Source organism: Hippopotamus amphibius, chromosome 1 (genome assembly GCF_030028045.1).
Source record: "Hippopotamus amphibius kiboko isolate mHipAmp2 chromosome 1, mHipAmp2.hap2, whole genome shotgun sequence".
Lineage (NCBI taxonomy): Eukaryota > Metazoa > Chordata > Mammalia > Artiodactyla > Hippopotamidae > Hippopotamus > Hippopotamus amphibius.
The window spans coordinates 101589331-101611551 of NC_080186.1; the positions used below are offsets into that span (position 1 = coordinate 101589331).

Sequence of the window (22221 nt, forward strand, 5' to 3'; positions counted from 1 at the left end):
AATTCTCACATCTTCCTATGAGGAAGATATTCCTGGGTTGTCTATGTTTTGCAGATGAGGAAGCTGGTTTGAAGATTGGTCACACATGGTAGATCACCCAGGTTTTCCTGACTGGATCTTTCCAGTGTACCAGGTTATTATTTTCATCTACTTATGCTATCAGAAATTAAAGTGACAGATTTGACCCTACCAACTTTCCATAATACAACTCAGCCATAGTTGAAGTTTATATCAAAAGCATCTGTCTTAGAGTCCACCCAAAGGTTTTTGTTCTGGAAGGACCATAAAAGGCATCGATCACCTTTTAATGTAAAGTAAGGTCAGTGGCACAGATGCTGAGATGGCCTTTAAAGTATGTCTTCAGGCAACGTACTCGTTTTAACTGAGCTTCACCTGCCTTGCACTGGACTCGTTTATGGAGCTTGTCCACTCACCGCCCTCAAAGAGAAAGTCCCACCTCCATCCAGTCCCTGTAGCTGAAGCAGACACTTTTGCTATTCTAATCCCCACCATGGAGGAACTGTGCGTGACTTGCCCAAAGGCCACCAGTTTAGAGACTAGCCTGTAGCTTATGCAGCCTGTCTTGAAAAGATGGGCCACTCAAATAGCTCTCACAGGAACCAGGAACTCGAAACTGAGAGACAGAAAGTTGGCAATGGAGCTGAAGGGAGAGGATTGCTCTGATTTTGTAAAAATCACACTGAAGCTAATGTGAGGAGGTAAAGCCTGTCCTCTATAAAACAGGACGAGGAAATCAGTTGGTGGGGAGAAGTGGACAGAGTGTACGAACGGAGAGACACAGAGATACTCAGAGAGAGAGGAAAAGAAAGGGGAGAGGCTGAGGGGAGAGCCCCCAGGACTTCCAGGATTTACTGAATTTCCCAGGAAACTGCTGAATCTCTGTTCCTTACAACTTCCTGATCCTGTTTGAAACTCTCTTTCTCATCAACCTTTAAAAAGGAAACCTGTGAACTAACCGGTCCTTCATCTTTTTAGTTTTACCCCATTCTTCCTCTTGTGACCTAACTAATCCAAAGGCTGGAATCAAGAGAAAAGTGAAATGGAAAGCAAGGGATAGTCTACAAACATCAGAACCAGACTCTTAATGGGTAGAATTTGATTATATTGTGCTGAGACCTGGGCTTTTATAACCCCTCTGCTCCCCTCTGTGGATAAAGGCAGAATTGAGAGCATTTTTCATCCTATAAACTGTAAAAGCAGAAGCAAAATGCAATTCTTTTTTTCCTCTTTCCATTTCATAACTACGAACCAAACACATCAATCCACTTCCTTACAAAAGACTTTTTTTTTTCCCTTCTGATTCAACAACCTGCTCCCCTTAAGTATAAGGTGTTCTAAACACCTGGATCTTTCCTGTAAAATGCCACGCAGGTGGTTTGCGTGAGAAAAGCCAGAGTGGGCAGTCACCTTGCTATAGGTTATCTAAAAGACTAACACATTTCTCCTTCACACTAATTTGCTTCAGACCAAAGCAGGGTCAGTTATAGAGACCCGAGGGCCCCTCTCCGTTTCTGCGCCCACGATAATAAACCCGTGGCACAGCCCAGCTGATGGAGGCTCTGAGGATAGTTTCATCTTAGTCTGTTTGGCTCTCAAAGCTTCTTCAACCATCCACAGAGAAGGGTCCCCTGGGCTCCTCCCTGAGTTCTCCCGCCTCCTATGTGCTTTGTTCTACTTTGCTTGGCAAAGCATGGAACATGAGTTAGCAAAGAAGTACCATGGTGCAGTGCTTATGCCCCTGGACTCTGGACACAAACTTCTAGTATTAGTTTCAGCTGCAGGAGCAAGTGAGTTAATATCTATAAAAAGTCTAGGATAGTTCCTAGTACATAATGCACCATGTGTTGGCTAAATCAATAAACAAATGTGCACCAACGAAAGGAGACTCCTCCTCCTTGACAAACTAGCCAGGCTGGTAGAAACAGAGCTTTGCTTGCGAAGAACTGAATCGTATTTCAGGTAATAAAGTGATTTTTTTCCTTGCAGGAAATATCCATTTGCTAATTCATCTCTACTAGACTACTGAATATTTTAAAGTAAGAGAGTGCTTCAAATTATAGGTAACTTGATTTTAAGGGAAAAAAATTAAATACAGAAATGCACCATTTAAGTAGAGGTTAATTAACTAGCAATTTAGAGCATGGAAATAAGCAGCAACAAAAAAGAATGGAGGACTTTGGGATAAGTGTGCCAAAAAGACCTGGGCTAAGTCCCAGCTCTGCAAGCTTGGAACTATTTGACCCTTGGCAAGTCCCTTCCGCTCCCTGAACTGCAGCGTCCGCTCAATGGGGACCCTTTCCCCCAGCTCACAGGGTGGTCGTGAGGAGGACATAAGAAACACAGCACAGTGCAGGACATGGTGTATGGCACTTAACGACCCAACAAATGTTTGAACTTGAACTTGAAAACAGCTTCCACGGAGCTCAGATACACAGGTCTTCAGTGTTTGGTTCAGGACCTAATGACCTGTTCTTTAGGCAAAATTCAAGCTGGGTCACCTGATTGCCTACAAAGGGGGAAACTCGCTGACAGGTATAAAAGGGACAGGGCTAAGAGAGAGGATAAATACATAAAGAAGGAGAAAATAGAACATTGTACATAAATAAGACAAAATTCCAAAGTTTGGCAGCCTGGGGTCCTTTCATGTAGATAAAAACAGCCCTCCAGATTCCTAAGTCGCCTCTGAGGGATTCCTACCTCACATCCTAGTGTGATGATTAGCATTGACGTGTCTACAGCCTCTTGGCAATACACAAAGAGTATCCCTGAAAGATCCTGTTAGGATTGCATGTGCCTGTGCCCCAGGGGAAAGTGCCTTGGAGGAGGGCATCACCATATTGTCTCAGATTACTTAAAAATGAACCTCAAGACTACGAAAGAGGCTGCCTGAGGTCCCCGTTTCTCATCACAGGACCCTAAAAGATTTGAAAGGCCTGGGAGGATACCCTCTCACTTACCATATAGGGGAAGAATCACTCAGAGCTTGGTTAGGATATGTTCCTATCTGCTGGGCAGGAAACAGCCTCCTCTTAAAGAAGAAAAGAAGGCCCGTGACAGAAAGGGCTGGCTGGGAAGGTGGGAATGGCCCCACCACAGGGCAGGTCTCCAGTAGAGACACACAGGAGAGAAGGCAGGCAGCCCCTGGTCCCAGGTGGCTCAGCCCTTGGCTGCTGGAGCCAGGTGTCTGCGTTCCGACCCAGGTCTTCCGCCTATTGTCTGCATGACCTCCTGCATCATGAAAATGTCAGGAAATAAACACCTGACAGCGTCGTTGTGAGGGCAATCATGTCAATACACATGGAGCACTTACAAGGCTGCCTGGCACACTGCAGCGATTTGACCAATGTTAGCCGCTGTACTGTCGGATGCTCTATAGGTTTTACTTTCCTGTTCTTCTAATAATGGATGATTGGGTTGCCTCAACTCCACGTTCCAAAAACAATGTTGTGATGAACACTTTCAGACTTTCACTCAACATACATTTAGTTACTGAGTGTGTCATACATGCTGGGCAATGTTTTTCTTCAGTCCTGTGCGGGAATTAGTTTCCCAGAGACGTATAGTCAGGAATGGGTTACTTACCTAAATTCACGGATTGGTGGTCACCTGCTCACAAGCTTGCACACATGCTGGCAGACCATGAGGGCTCCTGTTTCCCCACACCTTTGTCAACACCCTGTGTCGTCAGACTTTAAAAATTTTTGCCAATCTGATGGGCGACAATAGTGTTTTAAATTTTCGTTTCTGGGGAGAGTGAGATTGAGCATATGCTTGTTAGCTAGGCCTATGTCTTTTCTGAGAATTGTCTGTATGTATATTTTGACTGTTCTTCTATCGGGCATCCTGTCTTTTTGTTGTTGTTGATTTGAAGTTGTTTCTTATATATTTTAGAGCTGTAGCACTTGCTAATGTTGGATATTGGAAATATCTTCTCGCAATTCATCACCTTTTTATTATCTATGCTCAACTTTCCTTAACTGAACAGAAATCCTGTGGTACACTCAGCTCAACTCCTGACTAGACTGACTTAACCCTCTATATCTATGGCCTGTCACAAAAAGAAGCTTACCTATTTCTGGACATAAATACTATTTATCTCAGACTCAACTGTTCCTCTACACACAAGGTCCAGCATTCAGTAAAAAAAAATACAGGGCATACATCAAACAGAGAAAGAGAAACACTGTATGATATCAGTGATATGTGAAATCTAACAAATACAACCAGCTAGTGACTATAACATAAAAGAAGCAGACTCACAGATACAGAGAACCAGCTAGTGGTTACCAGTGGGGAGAGGGGGGAGGGGCAACCTTAGGGAGGAGGAGTGGGAGATGCAAACTACTGGGTGTAAGACAGGCTCAAGTATGTCTTTGTAAAACATGGAGAACATAGCCAGTATTTTGTAATAACTGTAAATGGAAGGTAACTTTTAAAATTTGTATTAAAATTTTTTTAATTTCAAAAAGGTCATAGAACTAAAAAAAAAAAAAAATTATAGGACATATGAGAATCAAGGGTAAGAAAAACAGTGCCAAGACATAAAGCAACCAAAGAATCTGATCCAGATATTCAAATTATCAGACCGGGACTTTAAATAACTGTGATGCATATGCTAAAGGATCTAATGGAAAAGGAGGACAAGAAGCACAGGGGAATTTCAGCAGAGACGGAGACCATAACAAGGAGTCAAAAAGTTACACATTCTATTTTTATTCTTCCAGTTATTTCCCTAAATTATTAAGACCTTTGCTTATGTTTATTTTTTTCTCTCTCGGCTATTTTGTTTGTTTTGTTTCTCTCTTGATGTTGTCGTTTGTTTGGATCGTTTGGCCAGTTCATTAACCTCTCTTTCATTACGTTGGCATCCCTAAAGCTGAGATGGAGGGACAAAACAAAGTTTGTCATCTTGTCAGGAAAAGGGAACTTCCTCCCACGCCTCAGCTGTGATCGTCAAGCAGTGAATGCTTTGAGAGATGTGACCTTCAGTAAAGATATCAAGAAATCACCACAGGGCTTAGTTAAATGCAGGAATCTATATGGGTTTAAGAAAAGGGTTAATTTCCTTTTTGTTCAAGTAGAATATCTCATTCTCTGATAATGCCACAAAGTAAAATATTGCCTACATTTAATAATATTACTAACAGGCAGTCAGATTAGAAAAACAAAAGAAGTTCATCATCTAATAATTATTTTATTTGTCCTAAAATTAGGTATTTCTTCACTCAGGAATATCAGTCAGACATTATTGATTATGTCAATGGTCACATACCCTGAAATATTCAGGTTCAGATCAGATATTTTAACATTTACTGAGCTTCAGTTCTACCACAATTTTTCCATAGCTCCTATTTCCTTTCATTGATTTGCTCATGGTTTTGATATCCTAGACTAGCTCTTTTCATAGTCTAGCTGCAAGATAGGAATTATTGGGGGTTAAAAAAAAAGAGTTGCTGAAGGAAATGGACAGTTTTGCACATTGGCCAATTCTGCTCCATCACGTTCCATCACTGGAAATAAAGAAAATTGGACCCGAGGAGACCTAACACTGAGATTCCTTCCCCTGGGCTATTTATCCATCAGGAGCTGAAGGCATGGTACCTTCAGCCTCTGAGTTTTTTAAGGACTTTCAGAAATGTTTACCTGAAAAAAATTGTCTGTCAAATGCCAAAAGAAAATTACGTGTTTGATATTTTATAGGGTAGGGTAGTGGGGCCCTAAAGGAAAAGTACTTAGAATATATGCAAGCCCTACACCAGCCTTAAACCTCTTGGGAGTGATCCTCCACCTAGTTTGTTCTTAGTCTATAGCTTGTTAATTGACAGCACTGGCTGACAGAGTATAATGGAGAATACCGGAATTAGAACATTTGATGCTGAAAGCTACAGCGGAGACCATTTATTCAGGTTTTCAAACTGCGCCTCAGATGCAAAAGGAACGTTGAGGCACTGGGGCCCTGGTCCACCGTGCTCCTGTTTGTATCCCCATCTCCTACAACTCCCTGCCCTGACTGCTGTCAGAGCAGCTCCACTTGGATCTGTTTAATGTATTGGGATTTGTAAAGTTTTGTTTGGAAGGCAAGTTCACTGCTTAGTGTTAGAAAACCATGGATCTATTCTGGCTTCATCATTTTACTCATGAGCACCCTGAGGCTCAGAGAATTTAAATAAGTTACCCAAGGTCTCCCAAGTAGCTAAGAAAGCCAAGTATCCTGAGTCTCAGTTCAGGGCTATTTCTTTAGGCAGAGGCTGAGGAATCTCAGATATAAGAAAACAAGTTTATTCCAAAATCTGCCCCGACCTTGTGTTGAGAAGGTGTTACTGCTGTCTTGGGAGGCATGTGGCTTTGCTAGAGCAGCTGTGGTATAGTTCCATCACCATTTCCCATGTGTGTCTTTCCGGCCAAGGACTTGGAGATCTTCTTGAAGGGCTCAGAGAGCATCTGTGAAGCTAACCAGGGGAATAAAAATCATTTAATCTCATTTTTAGTACATGGGTTATCCTCTGACTTTCATCGCTTAAGAGAAAGTTCTTGTTTCCCATTGAAATATAACAAAAATCTTAAAAGATCTTTTAAAAACAAAGATTTACATCTAACAAAAAAACTACTAAGCAAAAATACAATAAAACCAGAAAGTATATAAAGAAGTAAAAGCATGCATCTATGATGGCAAAGAACTACTATTGACTAAAGTTTTGTTAATCATCCAAAAATGCTACGTAACCCACACAGTAGCTGCTAGCTGTATTGGCTTCTGAGCGCTTGAAACGGGGCTGATCCAAACCGAGATGTGCTGGAGGTGTATGATATACACCAGAATCAAGATTTAATATGAAAAAAACTTTAAAAGGAACTAAAATTTCTCAGTAATTATTTTATTGATTCATGTTGAAATAATATTTTGCATATAATGGGTTAAGTGAACTATATCATTAAAATTAATTTCACATTCTTTTTGCTATGTTTAATGTGCCTACTAGAAAAATGTTAATTACTATTTAAATATAATGCTTATATTATGTTTCTATTTGGACAGCAGGAGGCTGGAAGTAACTAATTCATGTCCATGAACTGAGCTGAGAAAGCTGGGGTTCTTTCCAGGAATAGCTTCCCCCCTGCATGGTTGTGGCGGAAACTTAGGTCTCCATCAAAGAGCAGCTCCAGGCTCTGCACTCAAGCTCTCAAATTATGTGCCTTCAGGGAGCGGTCATTAAAGTCATTTCCGTCAGAAGCTTGACTTAACCTGGGGATATGTCGTTTAGCAGGTTTTCAGGGTTATGAGATAACGGCCTAAAGGGCAAATTCCATTTAAGTTGATTTTCAAGCACCGCTTCTGTGGAGTCAAAGCAGAAAAGCAAAAAACCCCCTACAGTGAATTTCTACTTTCTAAGTAAATGGGACTAGATCTATTAAAAGAAGAAACATTTAAACCTGTGTTGCTCAGGACTTTGCCTAGCAGAAATCTCTGGAAGTTTTATTTTTTGTCATCTCTAAAACCTTTAATCAGATAAATATTTACTTTAGTTTCACTGGAGGTGCCTTTCAAAAGAAATGCCTGATGTAAAACAAAACTGAAGTGTTTTGTTGGTTTGGGATATACTTTCTCTTTCTTATAAAAACAAAGTTTTGGTCTATGAGAAATGAGAGGACTACGCTTAGAGCTGGTTTGGTTAGCATTGAGAATTGCTAGCGCTCTGAAGAAATGAAGAACAATGATGAAGAGACAGAGTTCTAAAAATAAACCAAACCTGAACTTCCTAGGTGGCGCAGTGGCAAAGAATCCGCCTGCCAATGGAGGGGACACGGGTTCGAGCCCTGCTCTGGGAAGATTCCACATGCCACAGAGCAACTAAGCCCGTGCGCCACAACTACTGAGCCTGTGCTCTAAGGCCCATGAGCCACAACTATTGAGGCCATGTGCCACAACTATTGAAGCCCACATGCCTAGGGCCCGTGCTCCACAATAAGAGAAGCCACTACAATGAGGAGCCTGTGCACCACAATGAAGAGTAGCCCCCGCTCTCAGCAACTAGAGAAAGCCTGTGTGCAGCAATGAAGACCCAACGCAGCCAATAAATAAATAAATTAAAAATAAATAAATAAATAAATCAAACCCCAAACAAAGCACTTGCTTTTTTAAAGAGACAATATGATAGAAATTCAAATTTGAAATGGACCCATGGTAGGCTGAGTAATGGCCCTCAAAGTCACAAACATCCTAATCCTTGGAAGCTGGAAACGTGACCTTAGATTGCAAAAGGGACTCTGCAGGTGTGATTAAGGATCCTGACATAGGGAGATTATCCTGGATTATCCAGGCGGCCCTAAATGTAGTCACAAGTTTCCTTACAAGAAAAAAGTAAAGGGAGATTTGGCTACAAAAGAGAAGGCATGAAGACTACAGACCACGAAGCAGGGACCCAAGTGATGTAACACAAGCCACAGAATGCGGGCAGCTGCCAGAAGCTGGAAGGGGCAGGGGACAGATTTTCCCCTGGAGCCTCAAGAAGGAAAGAGCTCTGCAGACACCTTGATTTTAGTCCCATTAGACTCATTGCAGACTTCGGGCCTCCAGAACTGTAAGAGAGTAAACTTCTGTTGTATTCAGCCACTACATTGTGGCACTGTGTAGTGACAGCAGTAGGACCCTAATAAAGGATCCCAGTGACTTCACAAAATTAACCTAGGGGCTGAATTTTTTTCCCTTCAATCACATTAATTTTTATAGGCCTACAGCATGGAAAATAGAAATCTCTAAGATAAAGGTCTTGGGAGAACACAGATCAAAGGGTAAAGTGCTCTAAGTGGCATTTGCCCCCTCATCTTTCCTTACCTTTTTTCCATCTCTCTAGCCTTGGATTCTCCATCCCCTTGTCCTTCCTTGCCCTTCCTCTCCCAATATCCTCCATCCTGAGTTAGCAACCCATCCAAATGCAACTTCAGATGTACTTTTGTGTCTGACTTGCCAAACCTCCATAATGTTAACAAAGACATTCCAACTTTCCTTGTGAAACCATGTATGGTATAATAATAAATATAGCTATCAGCTCATGGATTATTACAAATATTAAGTCATTTATTCAACAAATACTTCTTGAGAACCAGCTATGCCCAAGGCACTATGTTAGATCCTGGCAGAACAGCAGAGAACAAGGTCAATATGGTCCCTGCCTTCACTTACAGATTAGTAAAGGAGATGGACTAAAGCAAGTAAACACATACATGCATAAAAGGACCAACTGTGGTTAAATGCTGTGACAGAGATAAAGAGAGTACAATGCCAGGGAATAACAGAGCTGACCTGTTTCAGGAAGTGCCATTTATCTTATAAAGAGCAAGGTGGGGGGAAGAGAGCATTCCATATAGAGAGATAGCATCCAAGGACACAGGTGGGGCAAAAGCTTAGTGTATGTCAGAGATGGAAACAAACTCATCTGGGCAGACCATAGCTGCAAGGGAGGACAAGGGTACAGATGAAGTTAGGTAGGCAGGGGACCGATGACCTAGGGATTCAAGGGTAATGGCAGACATCACTGGTCCCTTTCTCCTGGTGAACAGCCTGGAAGTATCAGGAGCTAAGTTTCTAGCTAAGAAATAGGCCAGTATTTGAAGCCTTACCAGTAGAGATGCATTCCTTTAAGTTTGGAAATTTTATCTGAATATCTTCCACCCTCCAGGGAGCATTTTAAACACTTTGGTGGGAATTCATTTTCTGGACACCTTTCTTTCATTCAACATTTCCTGTATGTCCTCTGGTGCCAGACAGCCTTGTTTGGGGTGCTACATGGGTCCTGTGTATGGAGGATAGGAGAGAGCCTGGCCCTGCTCTTGTGGAGCACAGTGGTGGCAAAGTGCTATGAGGGAAAATCACAGCGAGCAAATGAGAGTGGCTCACAGGAGTCCCCGGACTGATCTGGGCAAAGGAAGGCTTCAGGGAGGAAGTGGCACTTAAACAGGACACTGAAGGAGGAATAGGAGTTGGCCCGGTTGGTGTGTGTGTAGCGACGAACTGAAGAGGAGTATTCCAGGTCTGGCTGGAGTCCTGTGGAATTGAGACACTAGAGGAGCTGTGAGAAGTCCAGTGCATAGAGACTGAAAGTGAAGATAAAGGAGAGAGGACCACATGGGTAACCTTGGAGCCCCTGGTAAATGAGTTTAGACTCTAAAAACAAAGAGAAGCTGTTAATGGGTCACAAGCAGAGGATTGATGGGCTCATTTGCACTTCAAAAAGATCACCCACATTTTGGTGTAGAGAATAGGATTGGAGGTAAATAAGAGTGAAAGCGAGAGAACATTCAGAAGGTGATTATTGGTCTTAAGGCAAGAAACAATGGTGGCTTGGATGAGGATGAAGATTTCCTAATTGCAGAGCCTACTTAATCTTTGCATTTATACTTATTTATAATTTAGATTAACTATCAAGTCTTTATCAATGATGTTGGTCATATATTGAGTATGATGTTTATTCCTTTGCAAAGAAGTAGAGTATTATTTTTTAAGTGAAGTTAATTTCAGTCTCAAGTCACATTCTTCTGGAATTTGTAAATTTGACTTCAGTCAATTGGTGGTGGGGGGGAGGGTATCTCTCCACCTCTTCCTTGGTACGTATCTGAATTTGGGGAAGAAGGTATGCTGAGATCTTGTATGAGGTGGGTGCCAGGTGAACAATCTTGTCCCCTTTATCGTGTTCTACTCTGAAATCCACTGGCACATCCTTGGTCACATATCTCTCTTCCGCTCTAGAACCATGTCTAGAGGACCAATAGTTTCTTGTTGTATCTTGGGGACAGATTCAAGAGATATTTAGAAGGAAAAAAATGATTGTATTTGATGGTTCACATACACTGAGAGTGAAGCTTTAAGAAGAATGCTTGAGTTTTTTTGCATGAGAAACTGGATGATGCCTTTCAACGAGACAGGAACCTTGGGAGAGAAGCAGGTGCAGGGCAGTGGTCTGGAATCATGCAGTCATTTTAGAACAAGATGTGTTTGAAATGAGATAAGAAATAAGAGAATAAGCAGATGAGCAGACAAAGACTTCAAAATAGTTATTAGAAATATGGCCATATATTGGAGGAAATATGACTATAAGAGAAGTGAAACATAAAAAAGAAAACATAAGAAATCATATCAAGATTTCTTTTTCAATAAGCACCACCTCCCCCCTAAAAAAGCTATAACCAGCCCTGCAGCCTCTTTTCTGCAAAAGATTTTTGTTTCCTATAACTTTGTGCTTTTGTTTCCCTGTATGGAAGTGTTTTAAAATTGCCTCGGGGACCATGTCATATATAATTTTTAAAGAAAGTTTAAAGTGACCTGGACAGGTGCTGGGGAAGGAGGGAGGGAGGTGTGATTGTGATAAAACTCCACATGCACTTCTACCCGGAATTGACATTGTTTATAGAAAGTACAAGACTTCCTGGTCTCTGAGCACAGAGTGGCTGGCTAGAGCTGCAGGGATGACCAGGTTATATGTTCTCCTGAACAGGCTGGTGTCTCAGGTCCACTTGCCTGTTGCTCCATCTGAACCTAAGGTCTAAAATTCCCGAGCCTTATTGTGGCAGAACTCTCATAATTGCTGGCCATGTTATCTTTTCCCAGCTTCTTTTAACCATCCCTTGGGAGCTTTAAGAGTACTTTTAAAGGTATACTTAAAGTTAAAAGAGAAATATTAATTAAAAGGAAAACATTACAGTTCAGGAGCTCATCTGATGTATTTGTGAGAGTCTTTATCAGAGCTATGTTGACTCTTGGTCACATCAAGCAATTTAGGGTAACAGGAGAAAGACCAGATGGTCTCACCTGGCTCTGTATCCCCATTAAGGAGGTATAGGTCTCCCCTAAGGATATTCATCCCATAAACATTGATCTCAAAGGTGAATTTTCAAATTTAAAATCTCCCATATTATCAGCTTTTCCAAGTTTGTTCATACGATCAAGAACTCATGAGAGCTCATATTACTTTGATTCATAGAACACTTTAGTTCCTAAAACACTACCACAAAGCTTAAACTTTAAAATTACAAATGATTGGACATATTTTTACTTATACTCTTTTAACTGAAAACTTATTTATGTCTGCACAGCCCCATGCCAGCAAGGGAATTAGAGATTGTGTTTTTAGCTACTCCTTGGATGAAGGAAAATAGAAATGTGGGTCTCAGTTGAGTGCACCGAGCTGTCATGCTTATTTCTGGTGCCAGCTGGTCACCTGTTGGCAGGGCCCGAAGAGAGCCCAGGGCTAAATTCACCCTTACCTCCTACATCCACCTTCAAATAAAACATCTCCATCAGCATGTCTTCTCCCTGTGCAAACCACTTCCCTGAACAGAAAACTTCTCTGCTTAAGTGATGTCTCATTACCAGCTTCTATTTTGACATGCAACAAACTAAAAACTAAATTTTTAGTCTAAAGCAATAACTTTCCATTATATGTTATTCCAAGAGCCGCCCATCTCCTTGCAACAGAGTGTGTTTTTGTTTTGTTTTGTTTAAAGATTTATTTATTTTTATTTTTGGCTGCATTGGGTCTTTGTTGCTACGTGCAGGTTTTCTCTAGCTGTGATGAGCGGGGGCTATTCTTCATTGCAGTGCGCAGGTTTCTCATTGCGGTGGCTCGCGGGCTCTAGAGCACAGGCTCACTAGTTGTGGCACACGAGCTTAGTTGCTCCGCGGCATGTGGGATCTTCCCGGCCCAGGAATCGAACCCGTGTCCCCTGCATTGGCAGGCAGATTCTTAACCACTGTGCCACCAGGGAAGCCCTCAGAGTGTGTTTTTATCTCACAAATGCACACACAGCTGAAAAGAGCGATGATAAAAATAAAAACATAAACACAAAATGACTCTGGTATCTCTGATCCAATATCTTTATTGTCAGTTGTATTAATTTATTTTATGCCATAGACATTTTGTTCCTAAAATCTCATCCTCTTTCACTTACTTTAGTTCTTCACTTTCTCCTCAATAGACACGTCCCATATCTTCACCATGGGAAGAAGATGATGAGGAAAAGGCAAGCTGTTCACCAGGATGCTGTAAATGGCAATGACGCATCATTAGGAACACAGTCATATAACAGACCAGGCCGAGAATACATCATTAAGACCCCAGACAGAAGATCATCATCTTCCATCATCATTTAAAATTAAAAAGTACCTCCAAAGGAACTGTTTACTGCTTTGTCTGCAAAAAATGCTCTGAACAGTAAACCAAAGAGACAAAACATCCTTTAGTGGATTGTTAGAGCACTTAAGGAGGTGTAAATTGTAATTAGCCATATGCTAGACTTTCACAGCCCAATAAGAAAGACGCCTGATGGTGCAAGATCTCTGTGGCCCAGTTTTTCAGGTCAAAAGCAGAATGGGTGTTGAGTAAGGAATAATCCACAAAGGAAAGCTACAATGCTATGCCATTCTCTGGTTTCAAACATAACGCTGAGAACCCCTTCGGCACGTGTTTGCAATTGCAGTCACGTCGCCGAGTTATTATATGTGCCCAACTAGAGCGTCTGGCTTGGGAGACAGGGAGGGAGGGCCCTATTCAGCTAAAGCCCCAACCTTAAAATCATGGATCTGGGGATACATTTACTTTGTTTACAAAGGAACCAGAGTGCAAAATGTGTTACAAAGATAATATTGTTCTATACTAATATTTCTAGATAAGAAAAAATGGTTCAGACATGGGGCCCGTACCAGACAGTGGTCTCTGTTAGTAAAAACAGACAAACAAGAAACAAAAACACAACCCGCAAACTTTTGAGAACTTGGTTTTATTTGCTGCCGTGGCCACTAATTATGTGACTTTCAGTATGTCCCTGAATCACCTTAAACCTATTATCTAAACTCCCACAGCCTTAATTTAAAATTTTTATAAGTTGGGGGGTGGGCTTAGTGATTTCTAAAGAATGGCATTCAAAATGTGTGTGTGTGTGAGTGTACCCTCTCCAGTACCCGCGTTTTTCTGAGAGAAAGCATTAACTTCATTGGGTTTGCACAAGGTCCTTTGACTAAAAAAAGGGGAAGGAAAAAGAATGAAATGATGTCATTTGCAGCAATATGTATGGGCCTAGGGATTATCATACTAAGTGACATAAGTCAGGCAGAGAAAGACAAATACTATATGCTATTGGTTATATGTGGACAAATATAAGGAATATGACACAAAGAAACATTTACAAATATGACACAAATGAACTTATTTACAAAACAGAAACAGACTCACAGACGTAGAAAACAAATGTATGGTGACCAAAGGGGAAAAGGAGCTGGGGAGGGATACATTAGGAACTTGGGATTAAAAGATACACATTACTAAATATAAAACAGATAAACAACAGCAATCTACTGTACAGCACAGGGAACTAGATTCTATATCTTTTAATAACGTATAACGGAAAAGAATCTGAACAAGCATATATATGTACATATAACTGAATCATTCTGCTGTATACCTGAAACTAAAAGAAAATTGTAAATCAACTATAATTCTATTAAAAAATTTCTTTATTAGAAAAAGGTGAAAGAAGAATCTCAGGCCTGGTAGGAGGGGCAAATAAAACTGAGACTTCCAAATCTTGTGTTGGAACAGATAATTGACAGGAGGATTTGATTTGCTCTGTATTGCTGAGAATAAGATACTCTTCTCATTCAAATGAAAACTTAGGAAGATGAGTTTATATCATTTAAGATGCAATATGATCTTCAGGCTCAAATAGCTGGATGCCAGTAAATTAAGGATTAACTTGGTTCTGAAAATCATGTGAATTTGTGCACTAATGTAACTTTCTACTAAGCGACTTTCACTACTATAGGGAGATAATAAGATCTGGCTAATTCTGCTTAAGGCAGATAAACATAGGGACAAGAGCTTTTAGACTGAAGAAGACATAATGGATACTATCCTTCTTTATAATCTACTTGGTTCATATTGTTATATTTTAACCTGGAGTCCACTTCATGATCAGATAGTGAAGGAGGTATGCCATTTCCAGAATCAACAACTCCTCCTCCCCCTCCTCCTCTTCCTCCTCCTCCCCCTCCTCCTCCTTGCTTTCACCCCAGCTACCCCATCCAGTATTGCAGCTAAGAAGAAAGTCTTCACTGGAAGGCAAGTGCCCCTAGGGAGAAGGAGAGGCTTTGTTGGTTTAACCCTGTATTCCTCACACCTACAACAATGTGCCCAGGACATAGTGGTTGCTCAGGACGCATTCGTTGAATGAATTCTCATACTTAACGATTTTCAGAGTGGTTTCAGGATTGGTGACTTCTTTCTGAGACTGAGTAGATCCAGTGGATCCAACTTGATTCTCTGAAATCTACTTTGGCTTCCTACTTTCTGAAGGCAATGTAAATTGCAGGTTTTATTTTGAAAGCCCAGTTGGGGTTGACTCTTGATATGCAAGTTATTATCATGTTTGTGCCACACCCAACCAACTCAAGCTGTTCAGGCAATTCCAATAGCATCCAGATTTTAATCCTGGGGAACTCTGGGGCATTTGGCAAATTTTTATCCATCCTACTGAATCATAGCCTCAACTGATCAACCCCCATGTGTATGGCAAATTCATCATTTCAGTCTGTATTCTCTAGTTGTAGAACTCTCCTACGTAAGAAATAGCAGCAGCATAGCGGCAGTAACAGCAACAACAACCCTGACATTTTCATTAAAGTTGGGCACTCAGGAATGAATCTGTTGAATTAAATGAATGTCCTATTATCTAAACTCAGTGCCTCTTGGGACTGCATGTAAAATTGGACTCAGCAAGCAAAACACTCTACGATCTAAATTCAAACATAATTAATGGCTAATTTCCCTCATATTTCATCTCTCTCTGCTGTAACCTCCTGAATTTTAGACCTAACTCTATTCATACTCTTTTATTGCTAAGGTTTGAGACATGGAAATGGCCAATTCCTCCAAATTAAATTTAGTTCTATTTTAGTATACGCTTTCACCCATTTACGGATGATTTTTGAATGATAGTTGCTGGTTTGGGAGGCCAGATGACGGAGACATGTCCATCTCACTGCTAATTCTATTTTCTTTTTGCTTTTCCTCCCTTTGTCTTCTTGCTCCTTCCTCCCAGACATCTGTCCTCAAAATCTGGATTCCTTGTAATCTGGTCACTCTCATCACATTCTCTGTGTTTATATCAACTTAATGCTGACAGAGGTCTTTATTAAGGTATGTTGCTGTAACATATCAACAATAGTTATCTTAGCACAAAGGCTTATGCAGAAGGAAAAATGTTCCTCAGATTTTTTAAAAAGACTAACTCTGGGTGCACTAAGGCTGGCATACAGCACTGATTTCCAAGGATTTGAGGCAACACAACACACATGAAGTCTATTTTCTTGCATGCCAAATTTCAGTAGCCTTCTGGGACACCAAATTACCAATGAAGCAAAAGGCATGACACAGTGGTTAGGTGAGCAGGTTTTACAATAAAAGAATGAAGATGATAATGACTGAGTATATTTGCTTCAAGGCTTTACGTAATTTACCAGATAAAAGTTTACCTTTCTTCCTCTCACATCCCAACAAGTGTATATTTGATAGACACTATTTTAAACATCATTTTAATTTTTTATTATTAAAAAAACCCCAGATGTTCATTACTTCTGAATTATAAACAGAAATACAGGTACTATAAAATTATAGTAGGAAAGGACTCAAGAAAAAGAAAAATGAGTAAAGAATGGTCAGATGGGGAAAACATGCTCTCAAAATGGAACTCTTTGCTAAGAGCCACAGATGCAATACCTTGAGCCTCAGGAGACCTTTAATTAGTCCTGCTCTTCCTCCAGCGCATGCTCAGAGGCTCTGGCACGCACTGTAAATTAGGGCAAAGAAATCCAGCAGGGGCCTGGGTGGGTTAAGGGGGGAAGGGCAGGATCTTAAAGGGGCAACGACCATTTAAAAGAGCAATGCCTCTCGGCCCCACCATTCCTGTCTCAGGCCCTTCAACCTATCACCACCAACCTACTCTACCTTCTGTGTTTCCCTACCTCAGTTAATAGTACAACCTCCATTTTCCCAGTTATTGATGCCAGAAACATAGGAATCATTGCTGATTTCTCTCTCTTATGCTTCTGCAAAGTCAATCACTACCAATTTTTGCAGATTTTACCTTAAATTTGACTTCACTTCTCAATCCCTATTATCATCGTCCTGGTTTAAGCTCTCAGGCCCTCACTGGGTCCTGCCTGGGCCTTACAACAGTGTCTCAACTGGTGTTATGTGCATTTTCCTTTGCTGCCAAATCATCTTTTAGAAATCATACCACTCAACCTTAAAAAACACTTCGGTGGTCCCCATCACCTGTAGGAAAAGTTGAAGCTCCTTGGCACTGCATACCTGGCCTCTATTAACCCACAGACCTCATTTCTGACACTCCCCAGGTTGTAATTTCTGTTCTCACAATAACCAAACTGCTTTTAGCATATGTGTTCCAATACAGTGTGAGTTAACACTGGTTATGTAGGAAAGTTTCTGACCCACTTAAAATATATAAACTTTAGTGAGTAACATGAAATAACCCAGTTTCTACTTAACACTTCATTAATTTAGCTAGATATCATAAAATATTGATTTATAATTTTTTCACTCACATCATAATATCAAAGGAAAATTTCAGAAGTTAAAAATATGACTCTCTTAGCCATACAGAATGAACACATGTCAATGATTTTATTTTAATTGATGAAGGATCCAGGAGGATGGTAAAGCTGGTTCTAAGAAGAACTGGTTATTTCTAGGAAAAAAAAAAAAAAAAGATTGCTAGGTTATATATAAAACAGTTATGTTTTGCAGGGCAATGAAATAATAGTTTATTATCTTTCCTATTAAAGATAATCATTTACATCTCCACCAAACAAAAGTCTACAAATTTACATGTAACTGCACAGTATCTAGACTCTAATTCATAGCAAATAGCCAGGTCAAACACAGGTAACTTTTCCTACTGAATTAAATAATTAAATAATCCTGGGGGTGGGCTTGTTGAGTAATGCTTTATTTCTACTTTGAAAGGACATATAGTCTTCTTCTTGCTTTCTTATTATTTCCAAGTGCAGGATAATTTTCCTTAACAATGAAAGTTTTTTATTAAAACACTTCACATTAGTCTTCTTCATCAGTGTTTTGGCACCACAATAGTCACTTCTTGAATCACCTACAAAAGCTTTTCAGAACATAACATTTTATGTCCTCCTATGTTTTCTCTGATAAAGCATTCTTGGAATCTCATGTAGTTTGAGAAGAGAATAAGTATATTAAATAACTATCAACATTGTAGAACAGTGCATAGTTACGTGGATGTTAAAATGTTGAGGAGGGACTTCCTAGGTGGCTCAGTGGTTAAGAATCCACCTGCCGATGCTGCTCCAGGAAGATCCCACATTCCATGGAGCAACTACACCCATGCGCCACAACTATTGAGCCTGTGCTCTAGAGCCCATGAGCCACAATTACTGAGCCCATGTGCTGCAACTACTGAAGCCCACATGCCTAGAGCCTGTGCTCTGCAACAAGAGAAGCCACCACAATGAGGAGCCAGCGCACCACAATGAAGAGTAGCTCCCACTCACTGCAATTAGAGAAAGCCTGTGTGCAGCAACAAAGACCCAGTGCAGCCAATAAACAAATTAATTAATTAATTAATTTTAAAAAACTGCCCTGGATATTTAAAAAAAAATAATAATAATAAAAATGTTGAGTAACTACTAAAATAATAATAATAAAATCAATAATAATAACAATAATACTACAATCTGTAGCTCCCAAAAATAGCAGAAAGAAAGAAGAACCATATAAAAATGGCTTTAAGACTTCAACAGATGTCCAGGAAATAAAGACAATGGTAAACATAAAACACAAAATAGTAGAAGTTATTCTAAATATATCATTCACAATAAGTATAACTGGATTTAACTCACCTGTTAAAAGACAGAGACTACAAAATTGGATAGACAAAAAATCCCTCCTTCCATAAACATGTCTAGAATATAACAAAACTGAAAGGATGAAAATAAAGGGATTATAAGAAAAATAACAACAAAAACTGACACAGCAATATTAACATTAGACAAAATAAAAATTAAGAAAAAAAGCATTAAAAGAAAAAGAGGTGTTTTATCATGATAAAAGGAATGATTCAATTGGTGCTTTCATAAACTTTCACAAATAAAAAGAAACCTATAAAAACAAAAATGCCCATTTTGGAAGATTTTGAGACATTTACTAAAAACTGATACATCCAGCAAAGTAAAATTTAGTAGTAAGATAAACTACTTTAATAAAATTAACAAGGTTGATCTAATACATAAAGAACCTTGCACCCAAAGAAATGGAGAGTATTTTCAGTACATTCAGTACACTTTTCTAAAATGATCATATACTAGGTCACAAGAAAATTCAAACAATTTCCAAGATTTAATATCATCTCTGTTCACAAAGCATTTAAGTTAGTAATCAACGATAAAAAGATGGTTCAAAGACAACAATGACCTTTAAGTGGAAACTAAAAGAAATATGAACAAATAGCTCATTGGTTACAGAGGACATTACAATGTCATGGAGTATTTAAAACTAAAGACAATGAAAGTACCACATGACAAAACTTGTGGAGTAGAGCAAAGTAGTACCTAGAGAGAAATGCATAGTCTTATGTATAATTACTCTTATAAAAGGAAAATTGAAAGCAAAAAGCTAAACTTTTGTCATGTAGGTAGTAAGAGAATTACAGACTAGCAAAAATAAGTAAAGAAAAGAGTTCATATATTCCATAAAATAGAAGACAAAGACATAAAGAAAAAGCACAAAATAAAAATTGGTTCTTCAAAAAATAATAAAGTAGGCAAGCTTCTGGCAAGACTGCTAAGAATGGCACAATAAAAATGAACACTATTAAGGATAAAAAATGGGGCATAAATACAGCTAGAGCATGATTTTAAAAACCCTAAGAGAACAAGATGAACAAGTTTATTCCAAAAACAACAGAAAAACTAGATAAAATAGTAACACTTCTAGAAAAAAACATATTCAAGGAAAAAAAGCCATAAAAATGTGACATAAATCTCTCTATGTCTCTATCTTTCTATCCATCTCTGTAATAAAAAGGCTCCCCCTGCAAAACAAGCCAAGTCCAGATGGTTTAAAGAAGAGTTTTTACCAGATACTTCCAATTCATTTTACTAAACGACTATAATCTCACAGCCAAATCCAGACAAGAACAGTAACAAGAAAAGAAAATTATAGGCCAATCTCACTCTTTTAGATGTAAAATGCTAGATAAAGCATTAGCTGGTCACCTCCTCTGCTCAACGTTATATTGGGTGCCATGGCCTGGACAGTGGAATACTGTGCAGCTGTTAGAACCAATCTAAGGAAGTGGAGAAATGAGGGGGCTTAAGGCAGGTAACCAGCGTCCCTAGGTTCTGTTGCATCTATCTCCATTTCCAGCCCTTCAAACTGCTGTTTTATCCTTCAAACACAATGACAGGCATCACGTCCTGCCCCACAAGTTAATCTTTCGCCTTCTGTATTTCCTTCGTACCTCATGCATATTGCTATAACCAAATGTACCTCAGGGTTTTGAAAGAATTTGGTTACCTGCGGCCTGACCACATACATAGCTTGCACAGGGCAGGATGGAAAGAAATGTTGAACAGCGCTCTTCTCCGACGGGTCTAGAACCTATTCCCACTTCCCGCATTTAACTGACTTGTACAAAAGGACAGATCATGCCAGGGGTCACCAGGTCTCCCAACAGTCATCGCGCCCCCCGCCCCAGAAGCAGGGGCTGCGGCTTAGACGCGGCTGCCCTTCCCGTATTTCTCCATCAGAGAGGATGCCTACGCCGGAGCCCACTTCCCACTTCCTCTTTCCTCCCGCTGTAAGCGGCGCAGACACCCATCCCTCTCAGAAAAAAAAAAAAAGTCTTTAACAGGAAGCCCAGAGGCCCGGGTACCGGGCATCCCGCCCGGGTCCCGCAAGCCCGCTCGGCCCCCGGCCCCGCCCGCGCCGACGCGCCGCCCGCCGCCCCGCCCGCGCCCCCACGCCGCGCCCCGCTCCTCGCTGGCGGGGCCGAGAGGGTACCGGGCGCCGCGGGGCTCGCGCGCCGAGCCGACCGGGGAGGGCCGCGCCGGAGCGGGGGCGGCGGGAGGGCGGGTTGGGGCCCGGCTCCCGCTGGCGGCTGGGCCGGGGTTGAGCGCGCGGCCGGCCATGGAGGTGGAGGAGGCGTTCCAGGCGGTGGGCGAGATGGGCATCTACCAGATGTACCTGTGCTTCCTGCTGGCCGTGTTGCTGCAGGTGAGTCCCCCGCTGCTCCGATGGCTCCCACGTCCCCGCTTCCTGGCCGCTCGGGGCGAGGCGTACCCCGCTGCCCGCTCCCCACCGCCCGGCCCGGATGCCGAGCCTCTGCAGATCCCCAGGTGTGGCGAGCCTCCCCCGCCTCCGCCTCCACCTCCACCCCGCGCGAGGGCAGCGCTGGGCGAGGCGCCGCGCGTTGGCCTGGGCCCCGGAAAGCCAAGGTCGCCGGCCGGCCTGTCAAGCTTAGTGCCCGCCCAAGCCTCGGATCCTCGCCCCGTAGGCGCCCTGCTCCCCTCACCTCAAGTGGGGAAGGGGGCGGGGGGGACTTACGCCGGCGAGCTGGTTAGTAAGAGATGCTAAATCCCGTTGTTATCTGGAATAAGCTGTGGATACGAAAGGGAATTTCTAACCTGTGGCGCCGTCACCTTGGAATCTGGAACACGGAGAGGGCCCTGATCACCCGCTGACAAAGGGCTGATCTAGAGCGGCCTCCTTCGGCCCTGGCATCTGCTTAGCATCTTTTCCTGGATTTGAGGCTTCCTGTCCTGGGGCTTTCAATGAATAGGGTTTATTTCTTTCCGGTTTAAGTTCTGCTGGGTCATTCTGCCGGGAGCCCGCTTGGGTTGAGACTGTTTAAGTCCCTAGTGCCATCTACAACGTGTGGTGTAAAATGGAATCACTTCTTCATTGTGCAGAATTCTCAGAGACTGCTTGCACACCCCAGCCTAAAAATGCGGGTGCCACATGCTGAAGGTCACTGCAAATACACCTTGCCACGCAAGTTACTCCTCCTTCGCCAGCTTAAATGGCCCATTTGACTTCAATTACTTCTTTTATTCTAAAGGCTTTTCATTCACAGATCCTTTATTGGTATCTACTCCCAGCTGGC

General features: G+C 41.4%; 1 protein-coding gene and 1 long non-coding RNA gene across 6 annotated transcripts in view; one reads left to right on the forward strand and one right to left on the reverse strand.

Annotated features, from left to right (window-relative positions):
* Positions 1 to 3750: 3750 nt before the first annotated feature.
* On the reverse strand, positions 3751 to 21691 carry LOC130843905 (uncharacterized). 5 transcript variants are annotated; one of them, XR_009051101.1, is made up of 5 exons: positions 21303 to 21691; positions 18959 to 19036; positions 17633 to 17775; positions 12964 to 13055; positions 5069 to 6470 (listed from the first exon to the last, which is right to left on the reverse strand). It is a non-coding gene; the product is annotated as an uncharacterized LOC130843905 (long non-coding RNA). The 5 variants fall into 5 exon arrangements; XR_009051102.1 differs by lacking the exons at positions 17633 to 17775; positions 18959 to 19036 and adding an exon at positions 3751 to 3765 and having other exon boundaries at positions 6322 to 6470; positions 21303 to 21546; XR_009051096.1 differs by lacking the exons at positions 17633 to 17775; positions 18959 to 19036 and adding an exon at positions 4591 to 5056 and having other exon boundaries at positions 6322 to 6470; positions 21303 to 21540.
* Positions 21072 to 22221, forward strand: part of SLC22A15 (solute carrier family 22 member 15) — an 83835-nt gene continuing 82685 nt past the window's right edge. The window contains exon 1 of the mRNA XM_057719803.1: positions 21072 to 21332. Within this exon, the coding sequence (XP_057575786.1) occupies positions 21246 to 21332 (87 nt within the window). The 5' untranslated portion in view covers positions 21072 to 21245. The remainder of the gene's footprint in view (positions 21333 to 22221) is intronic.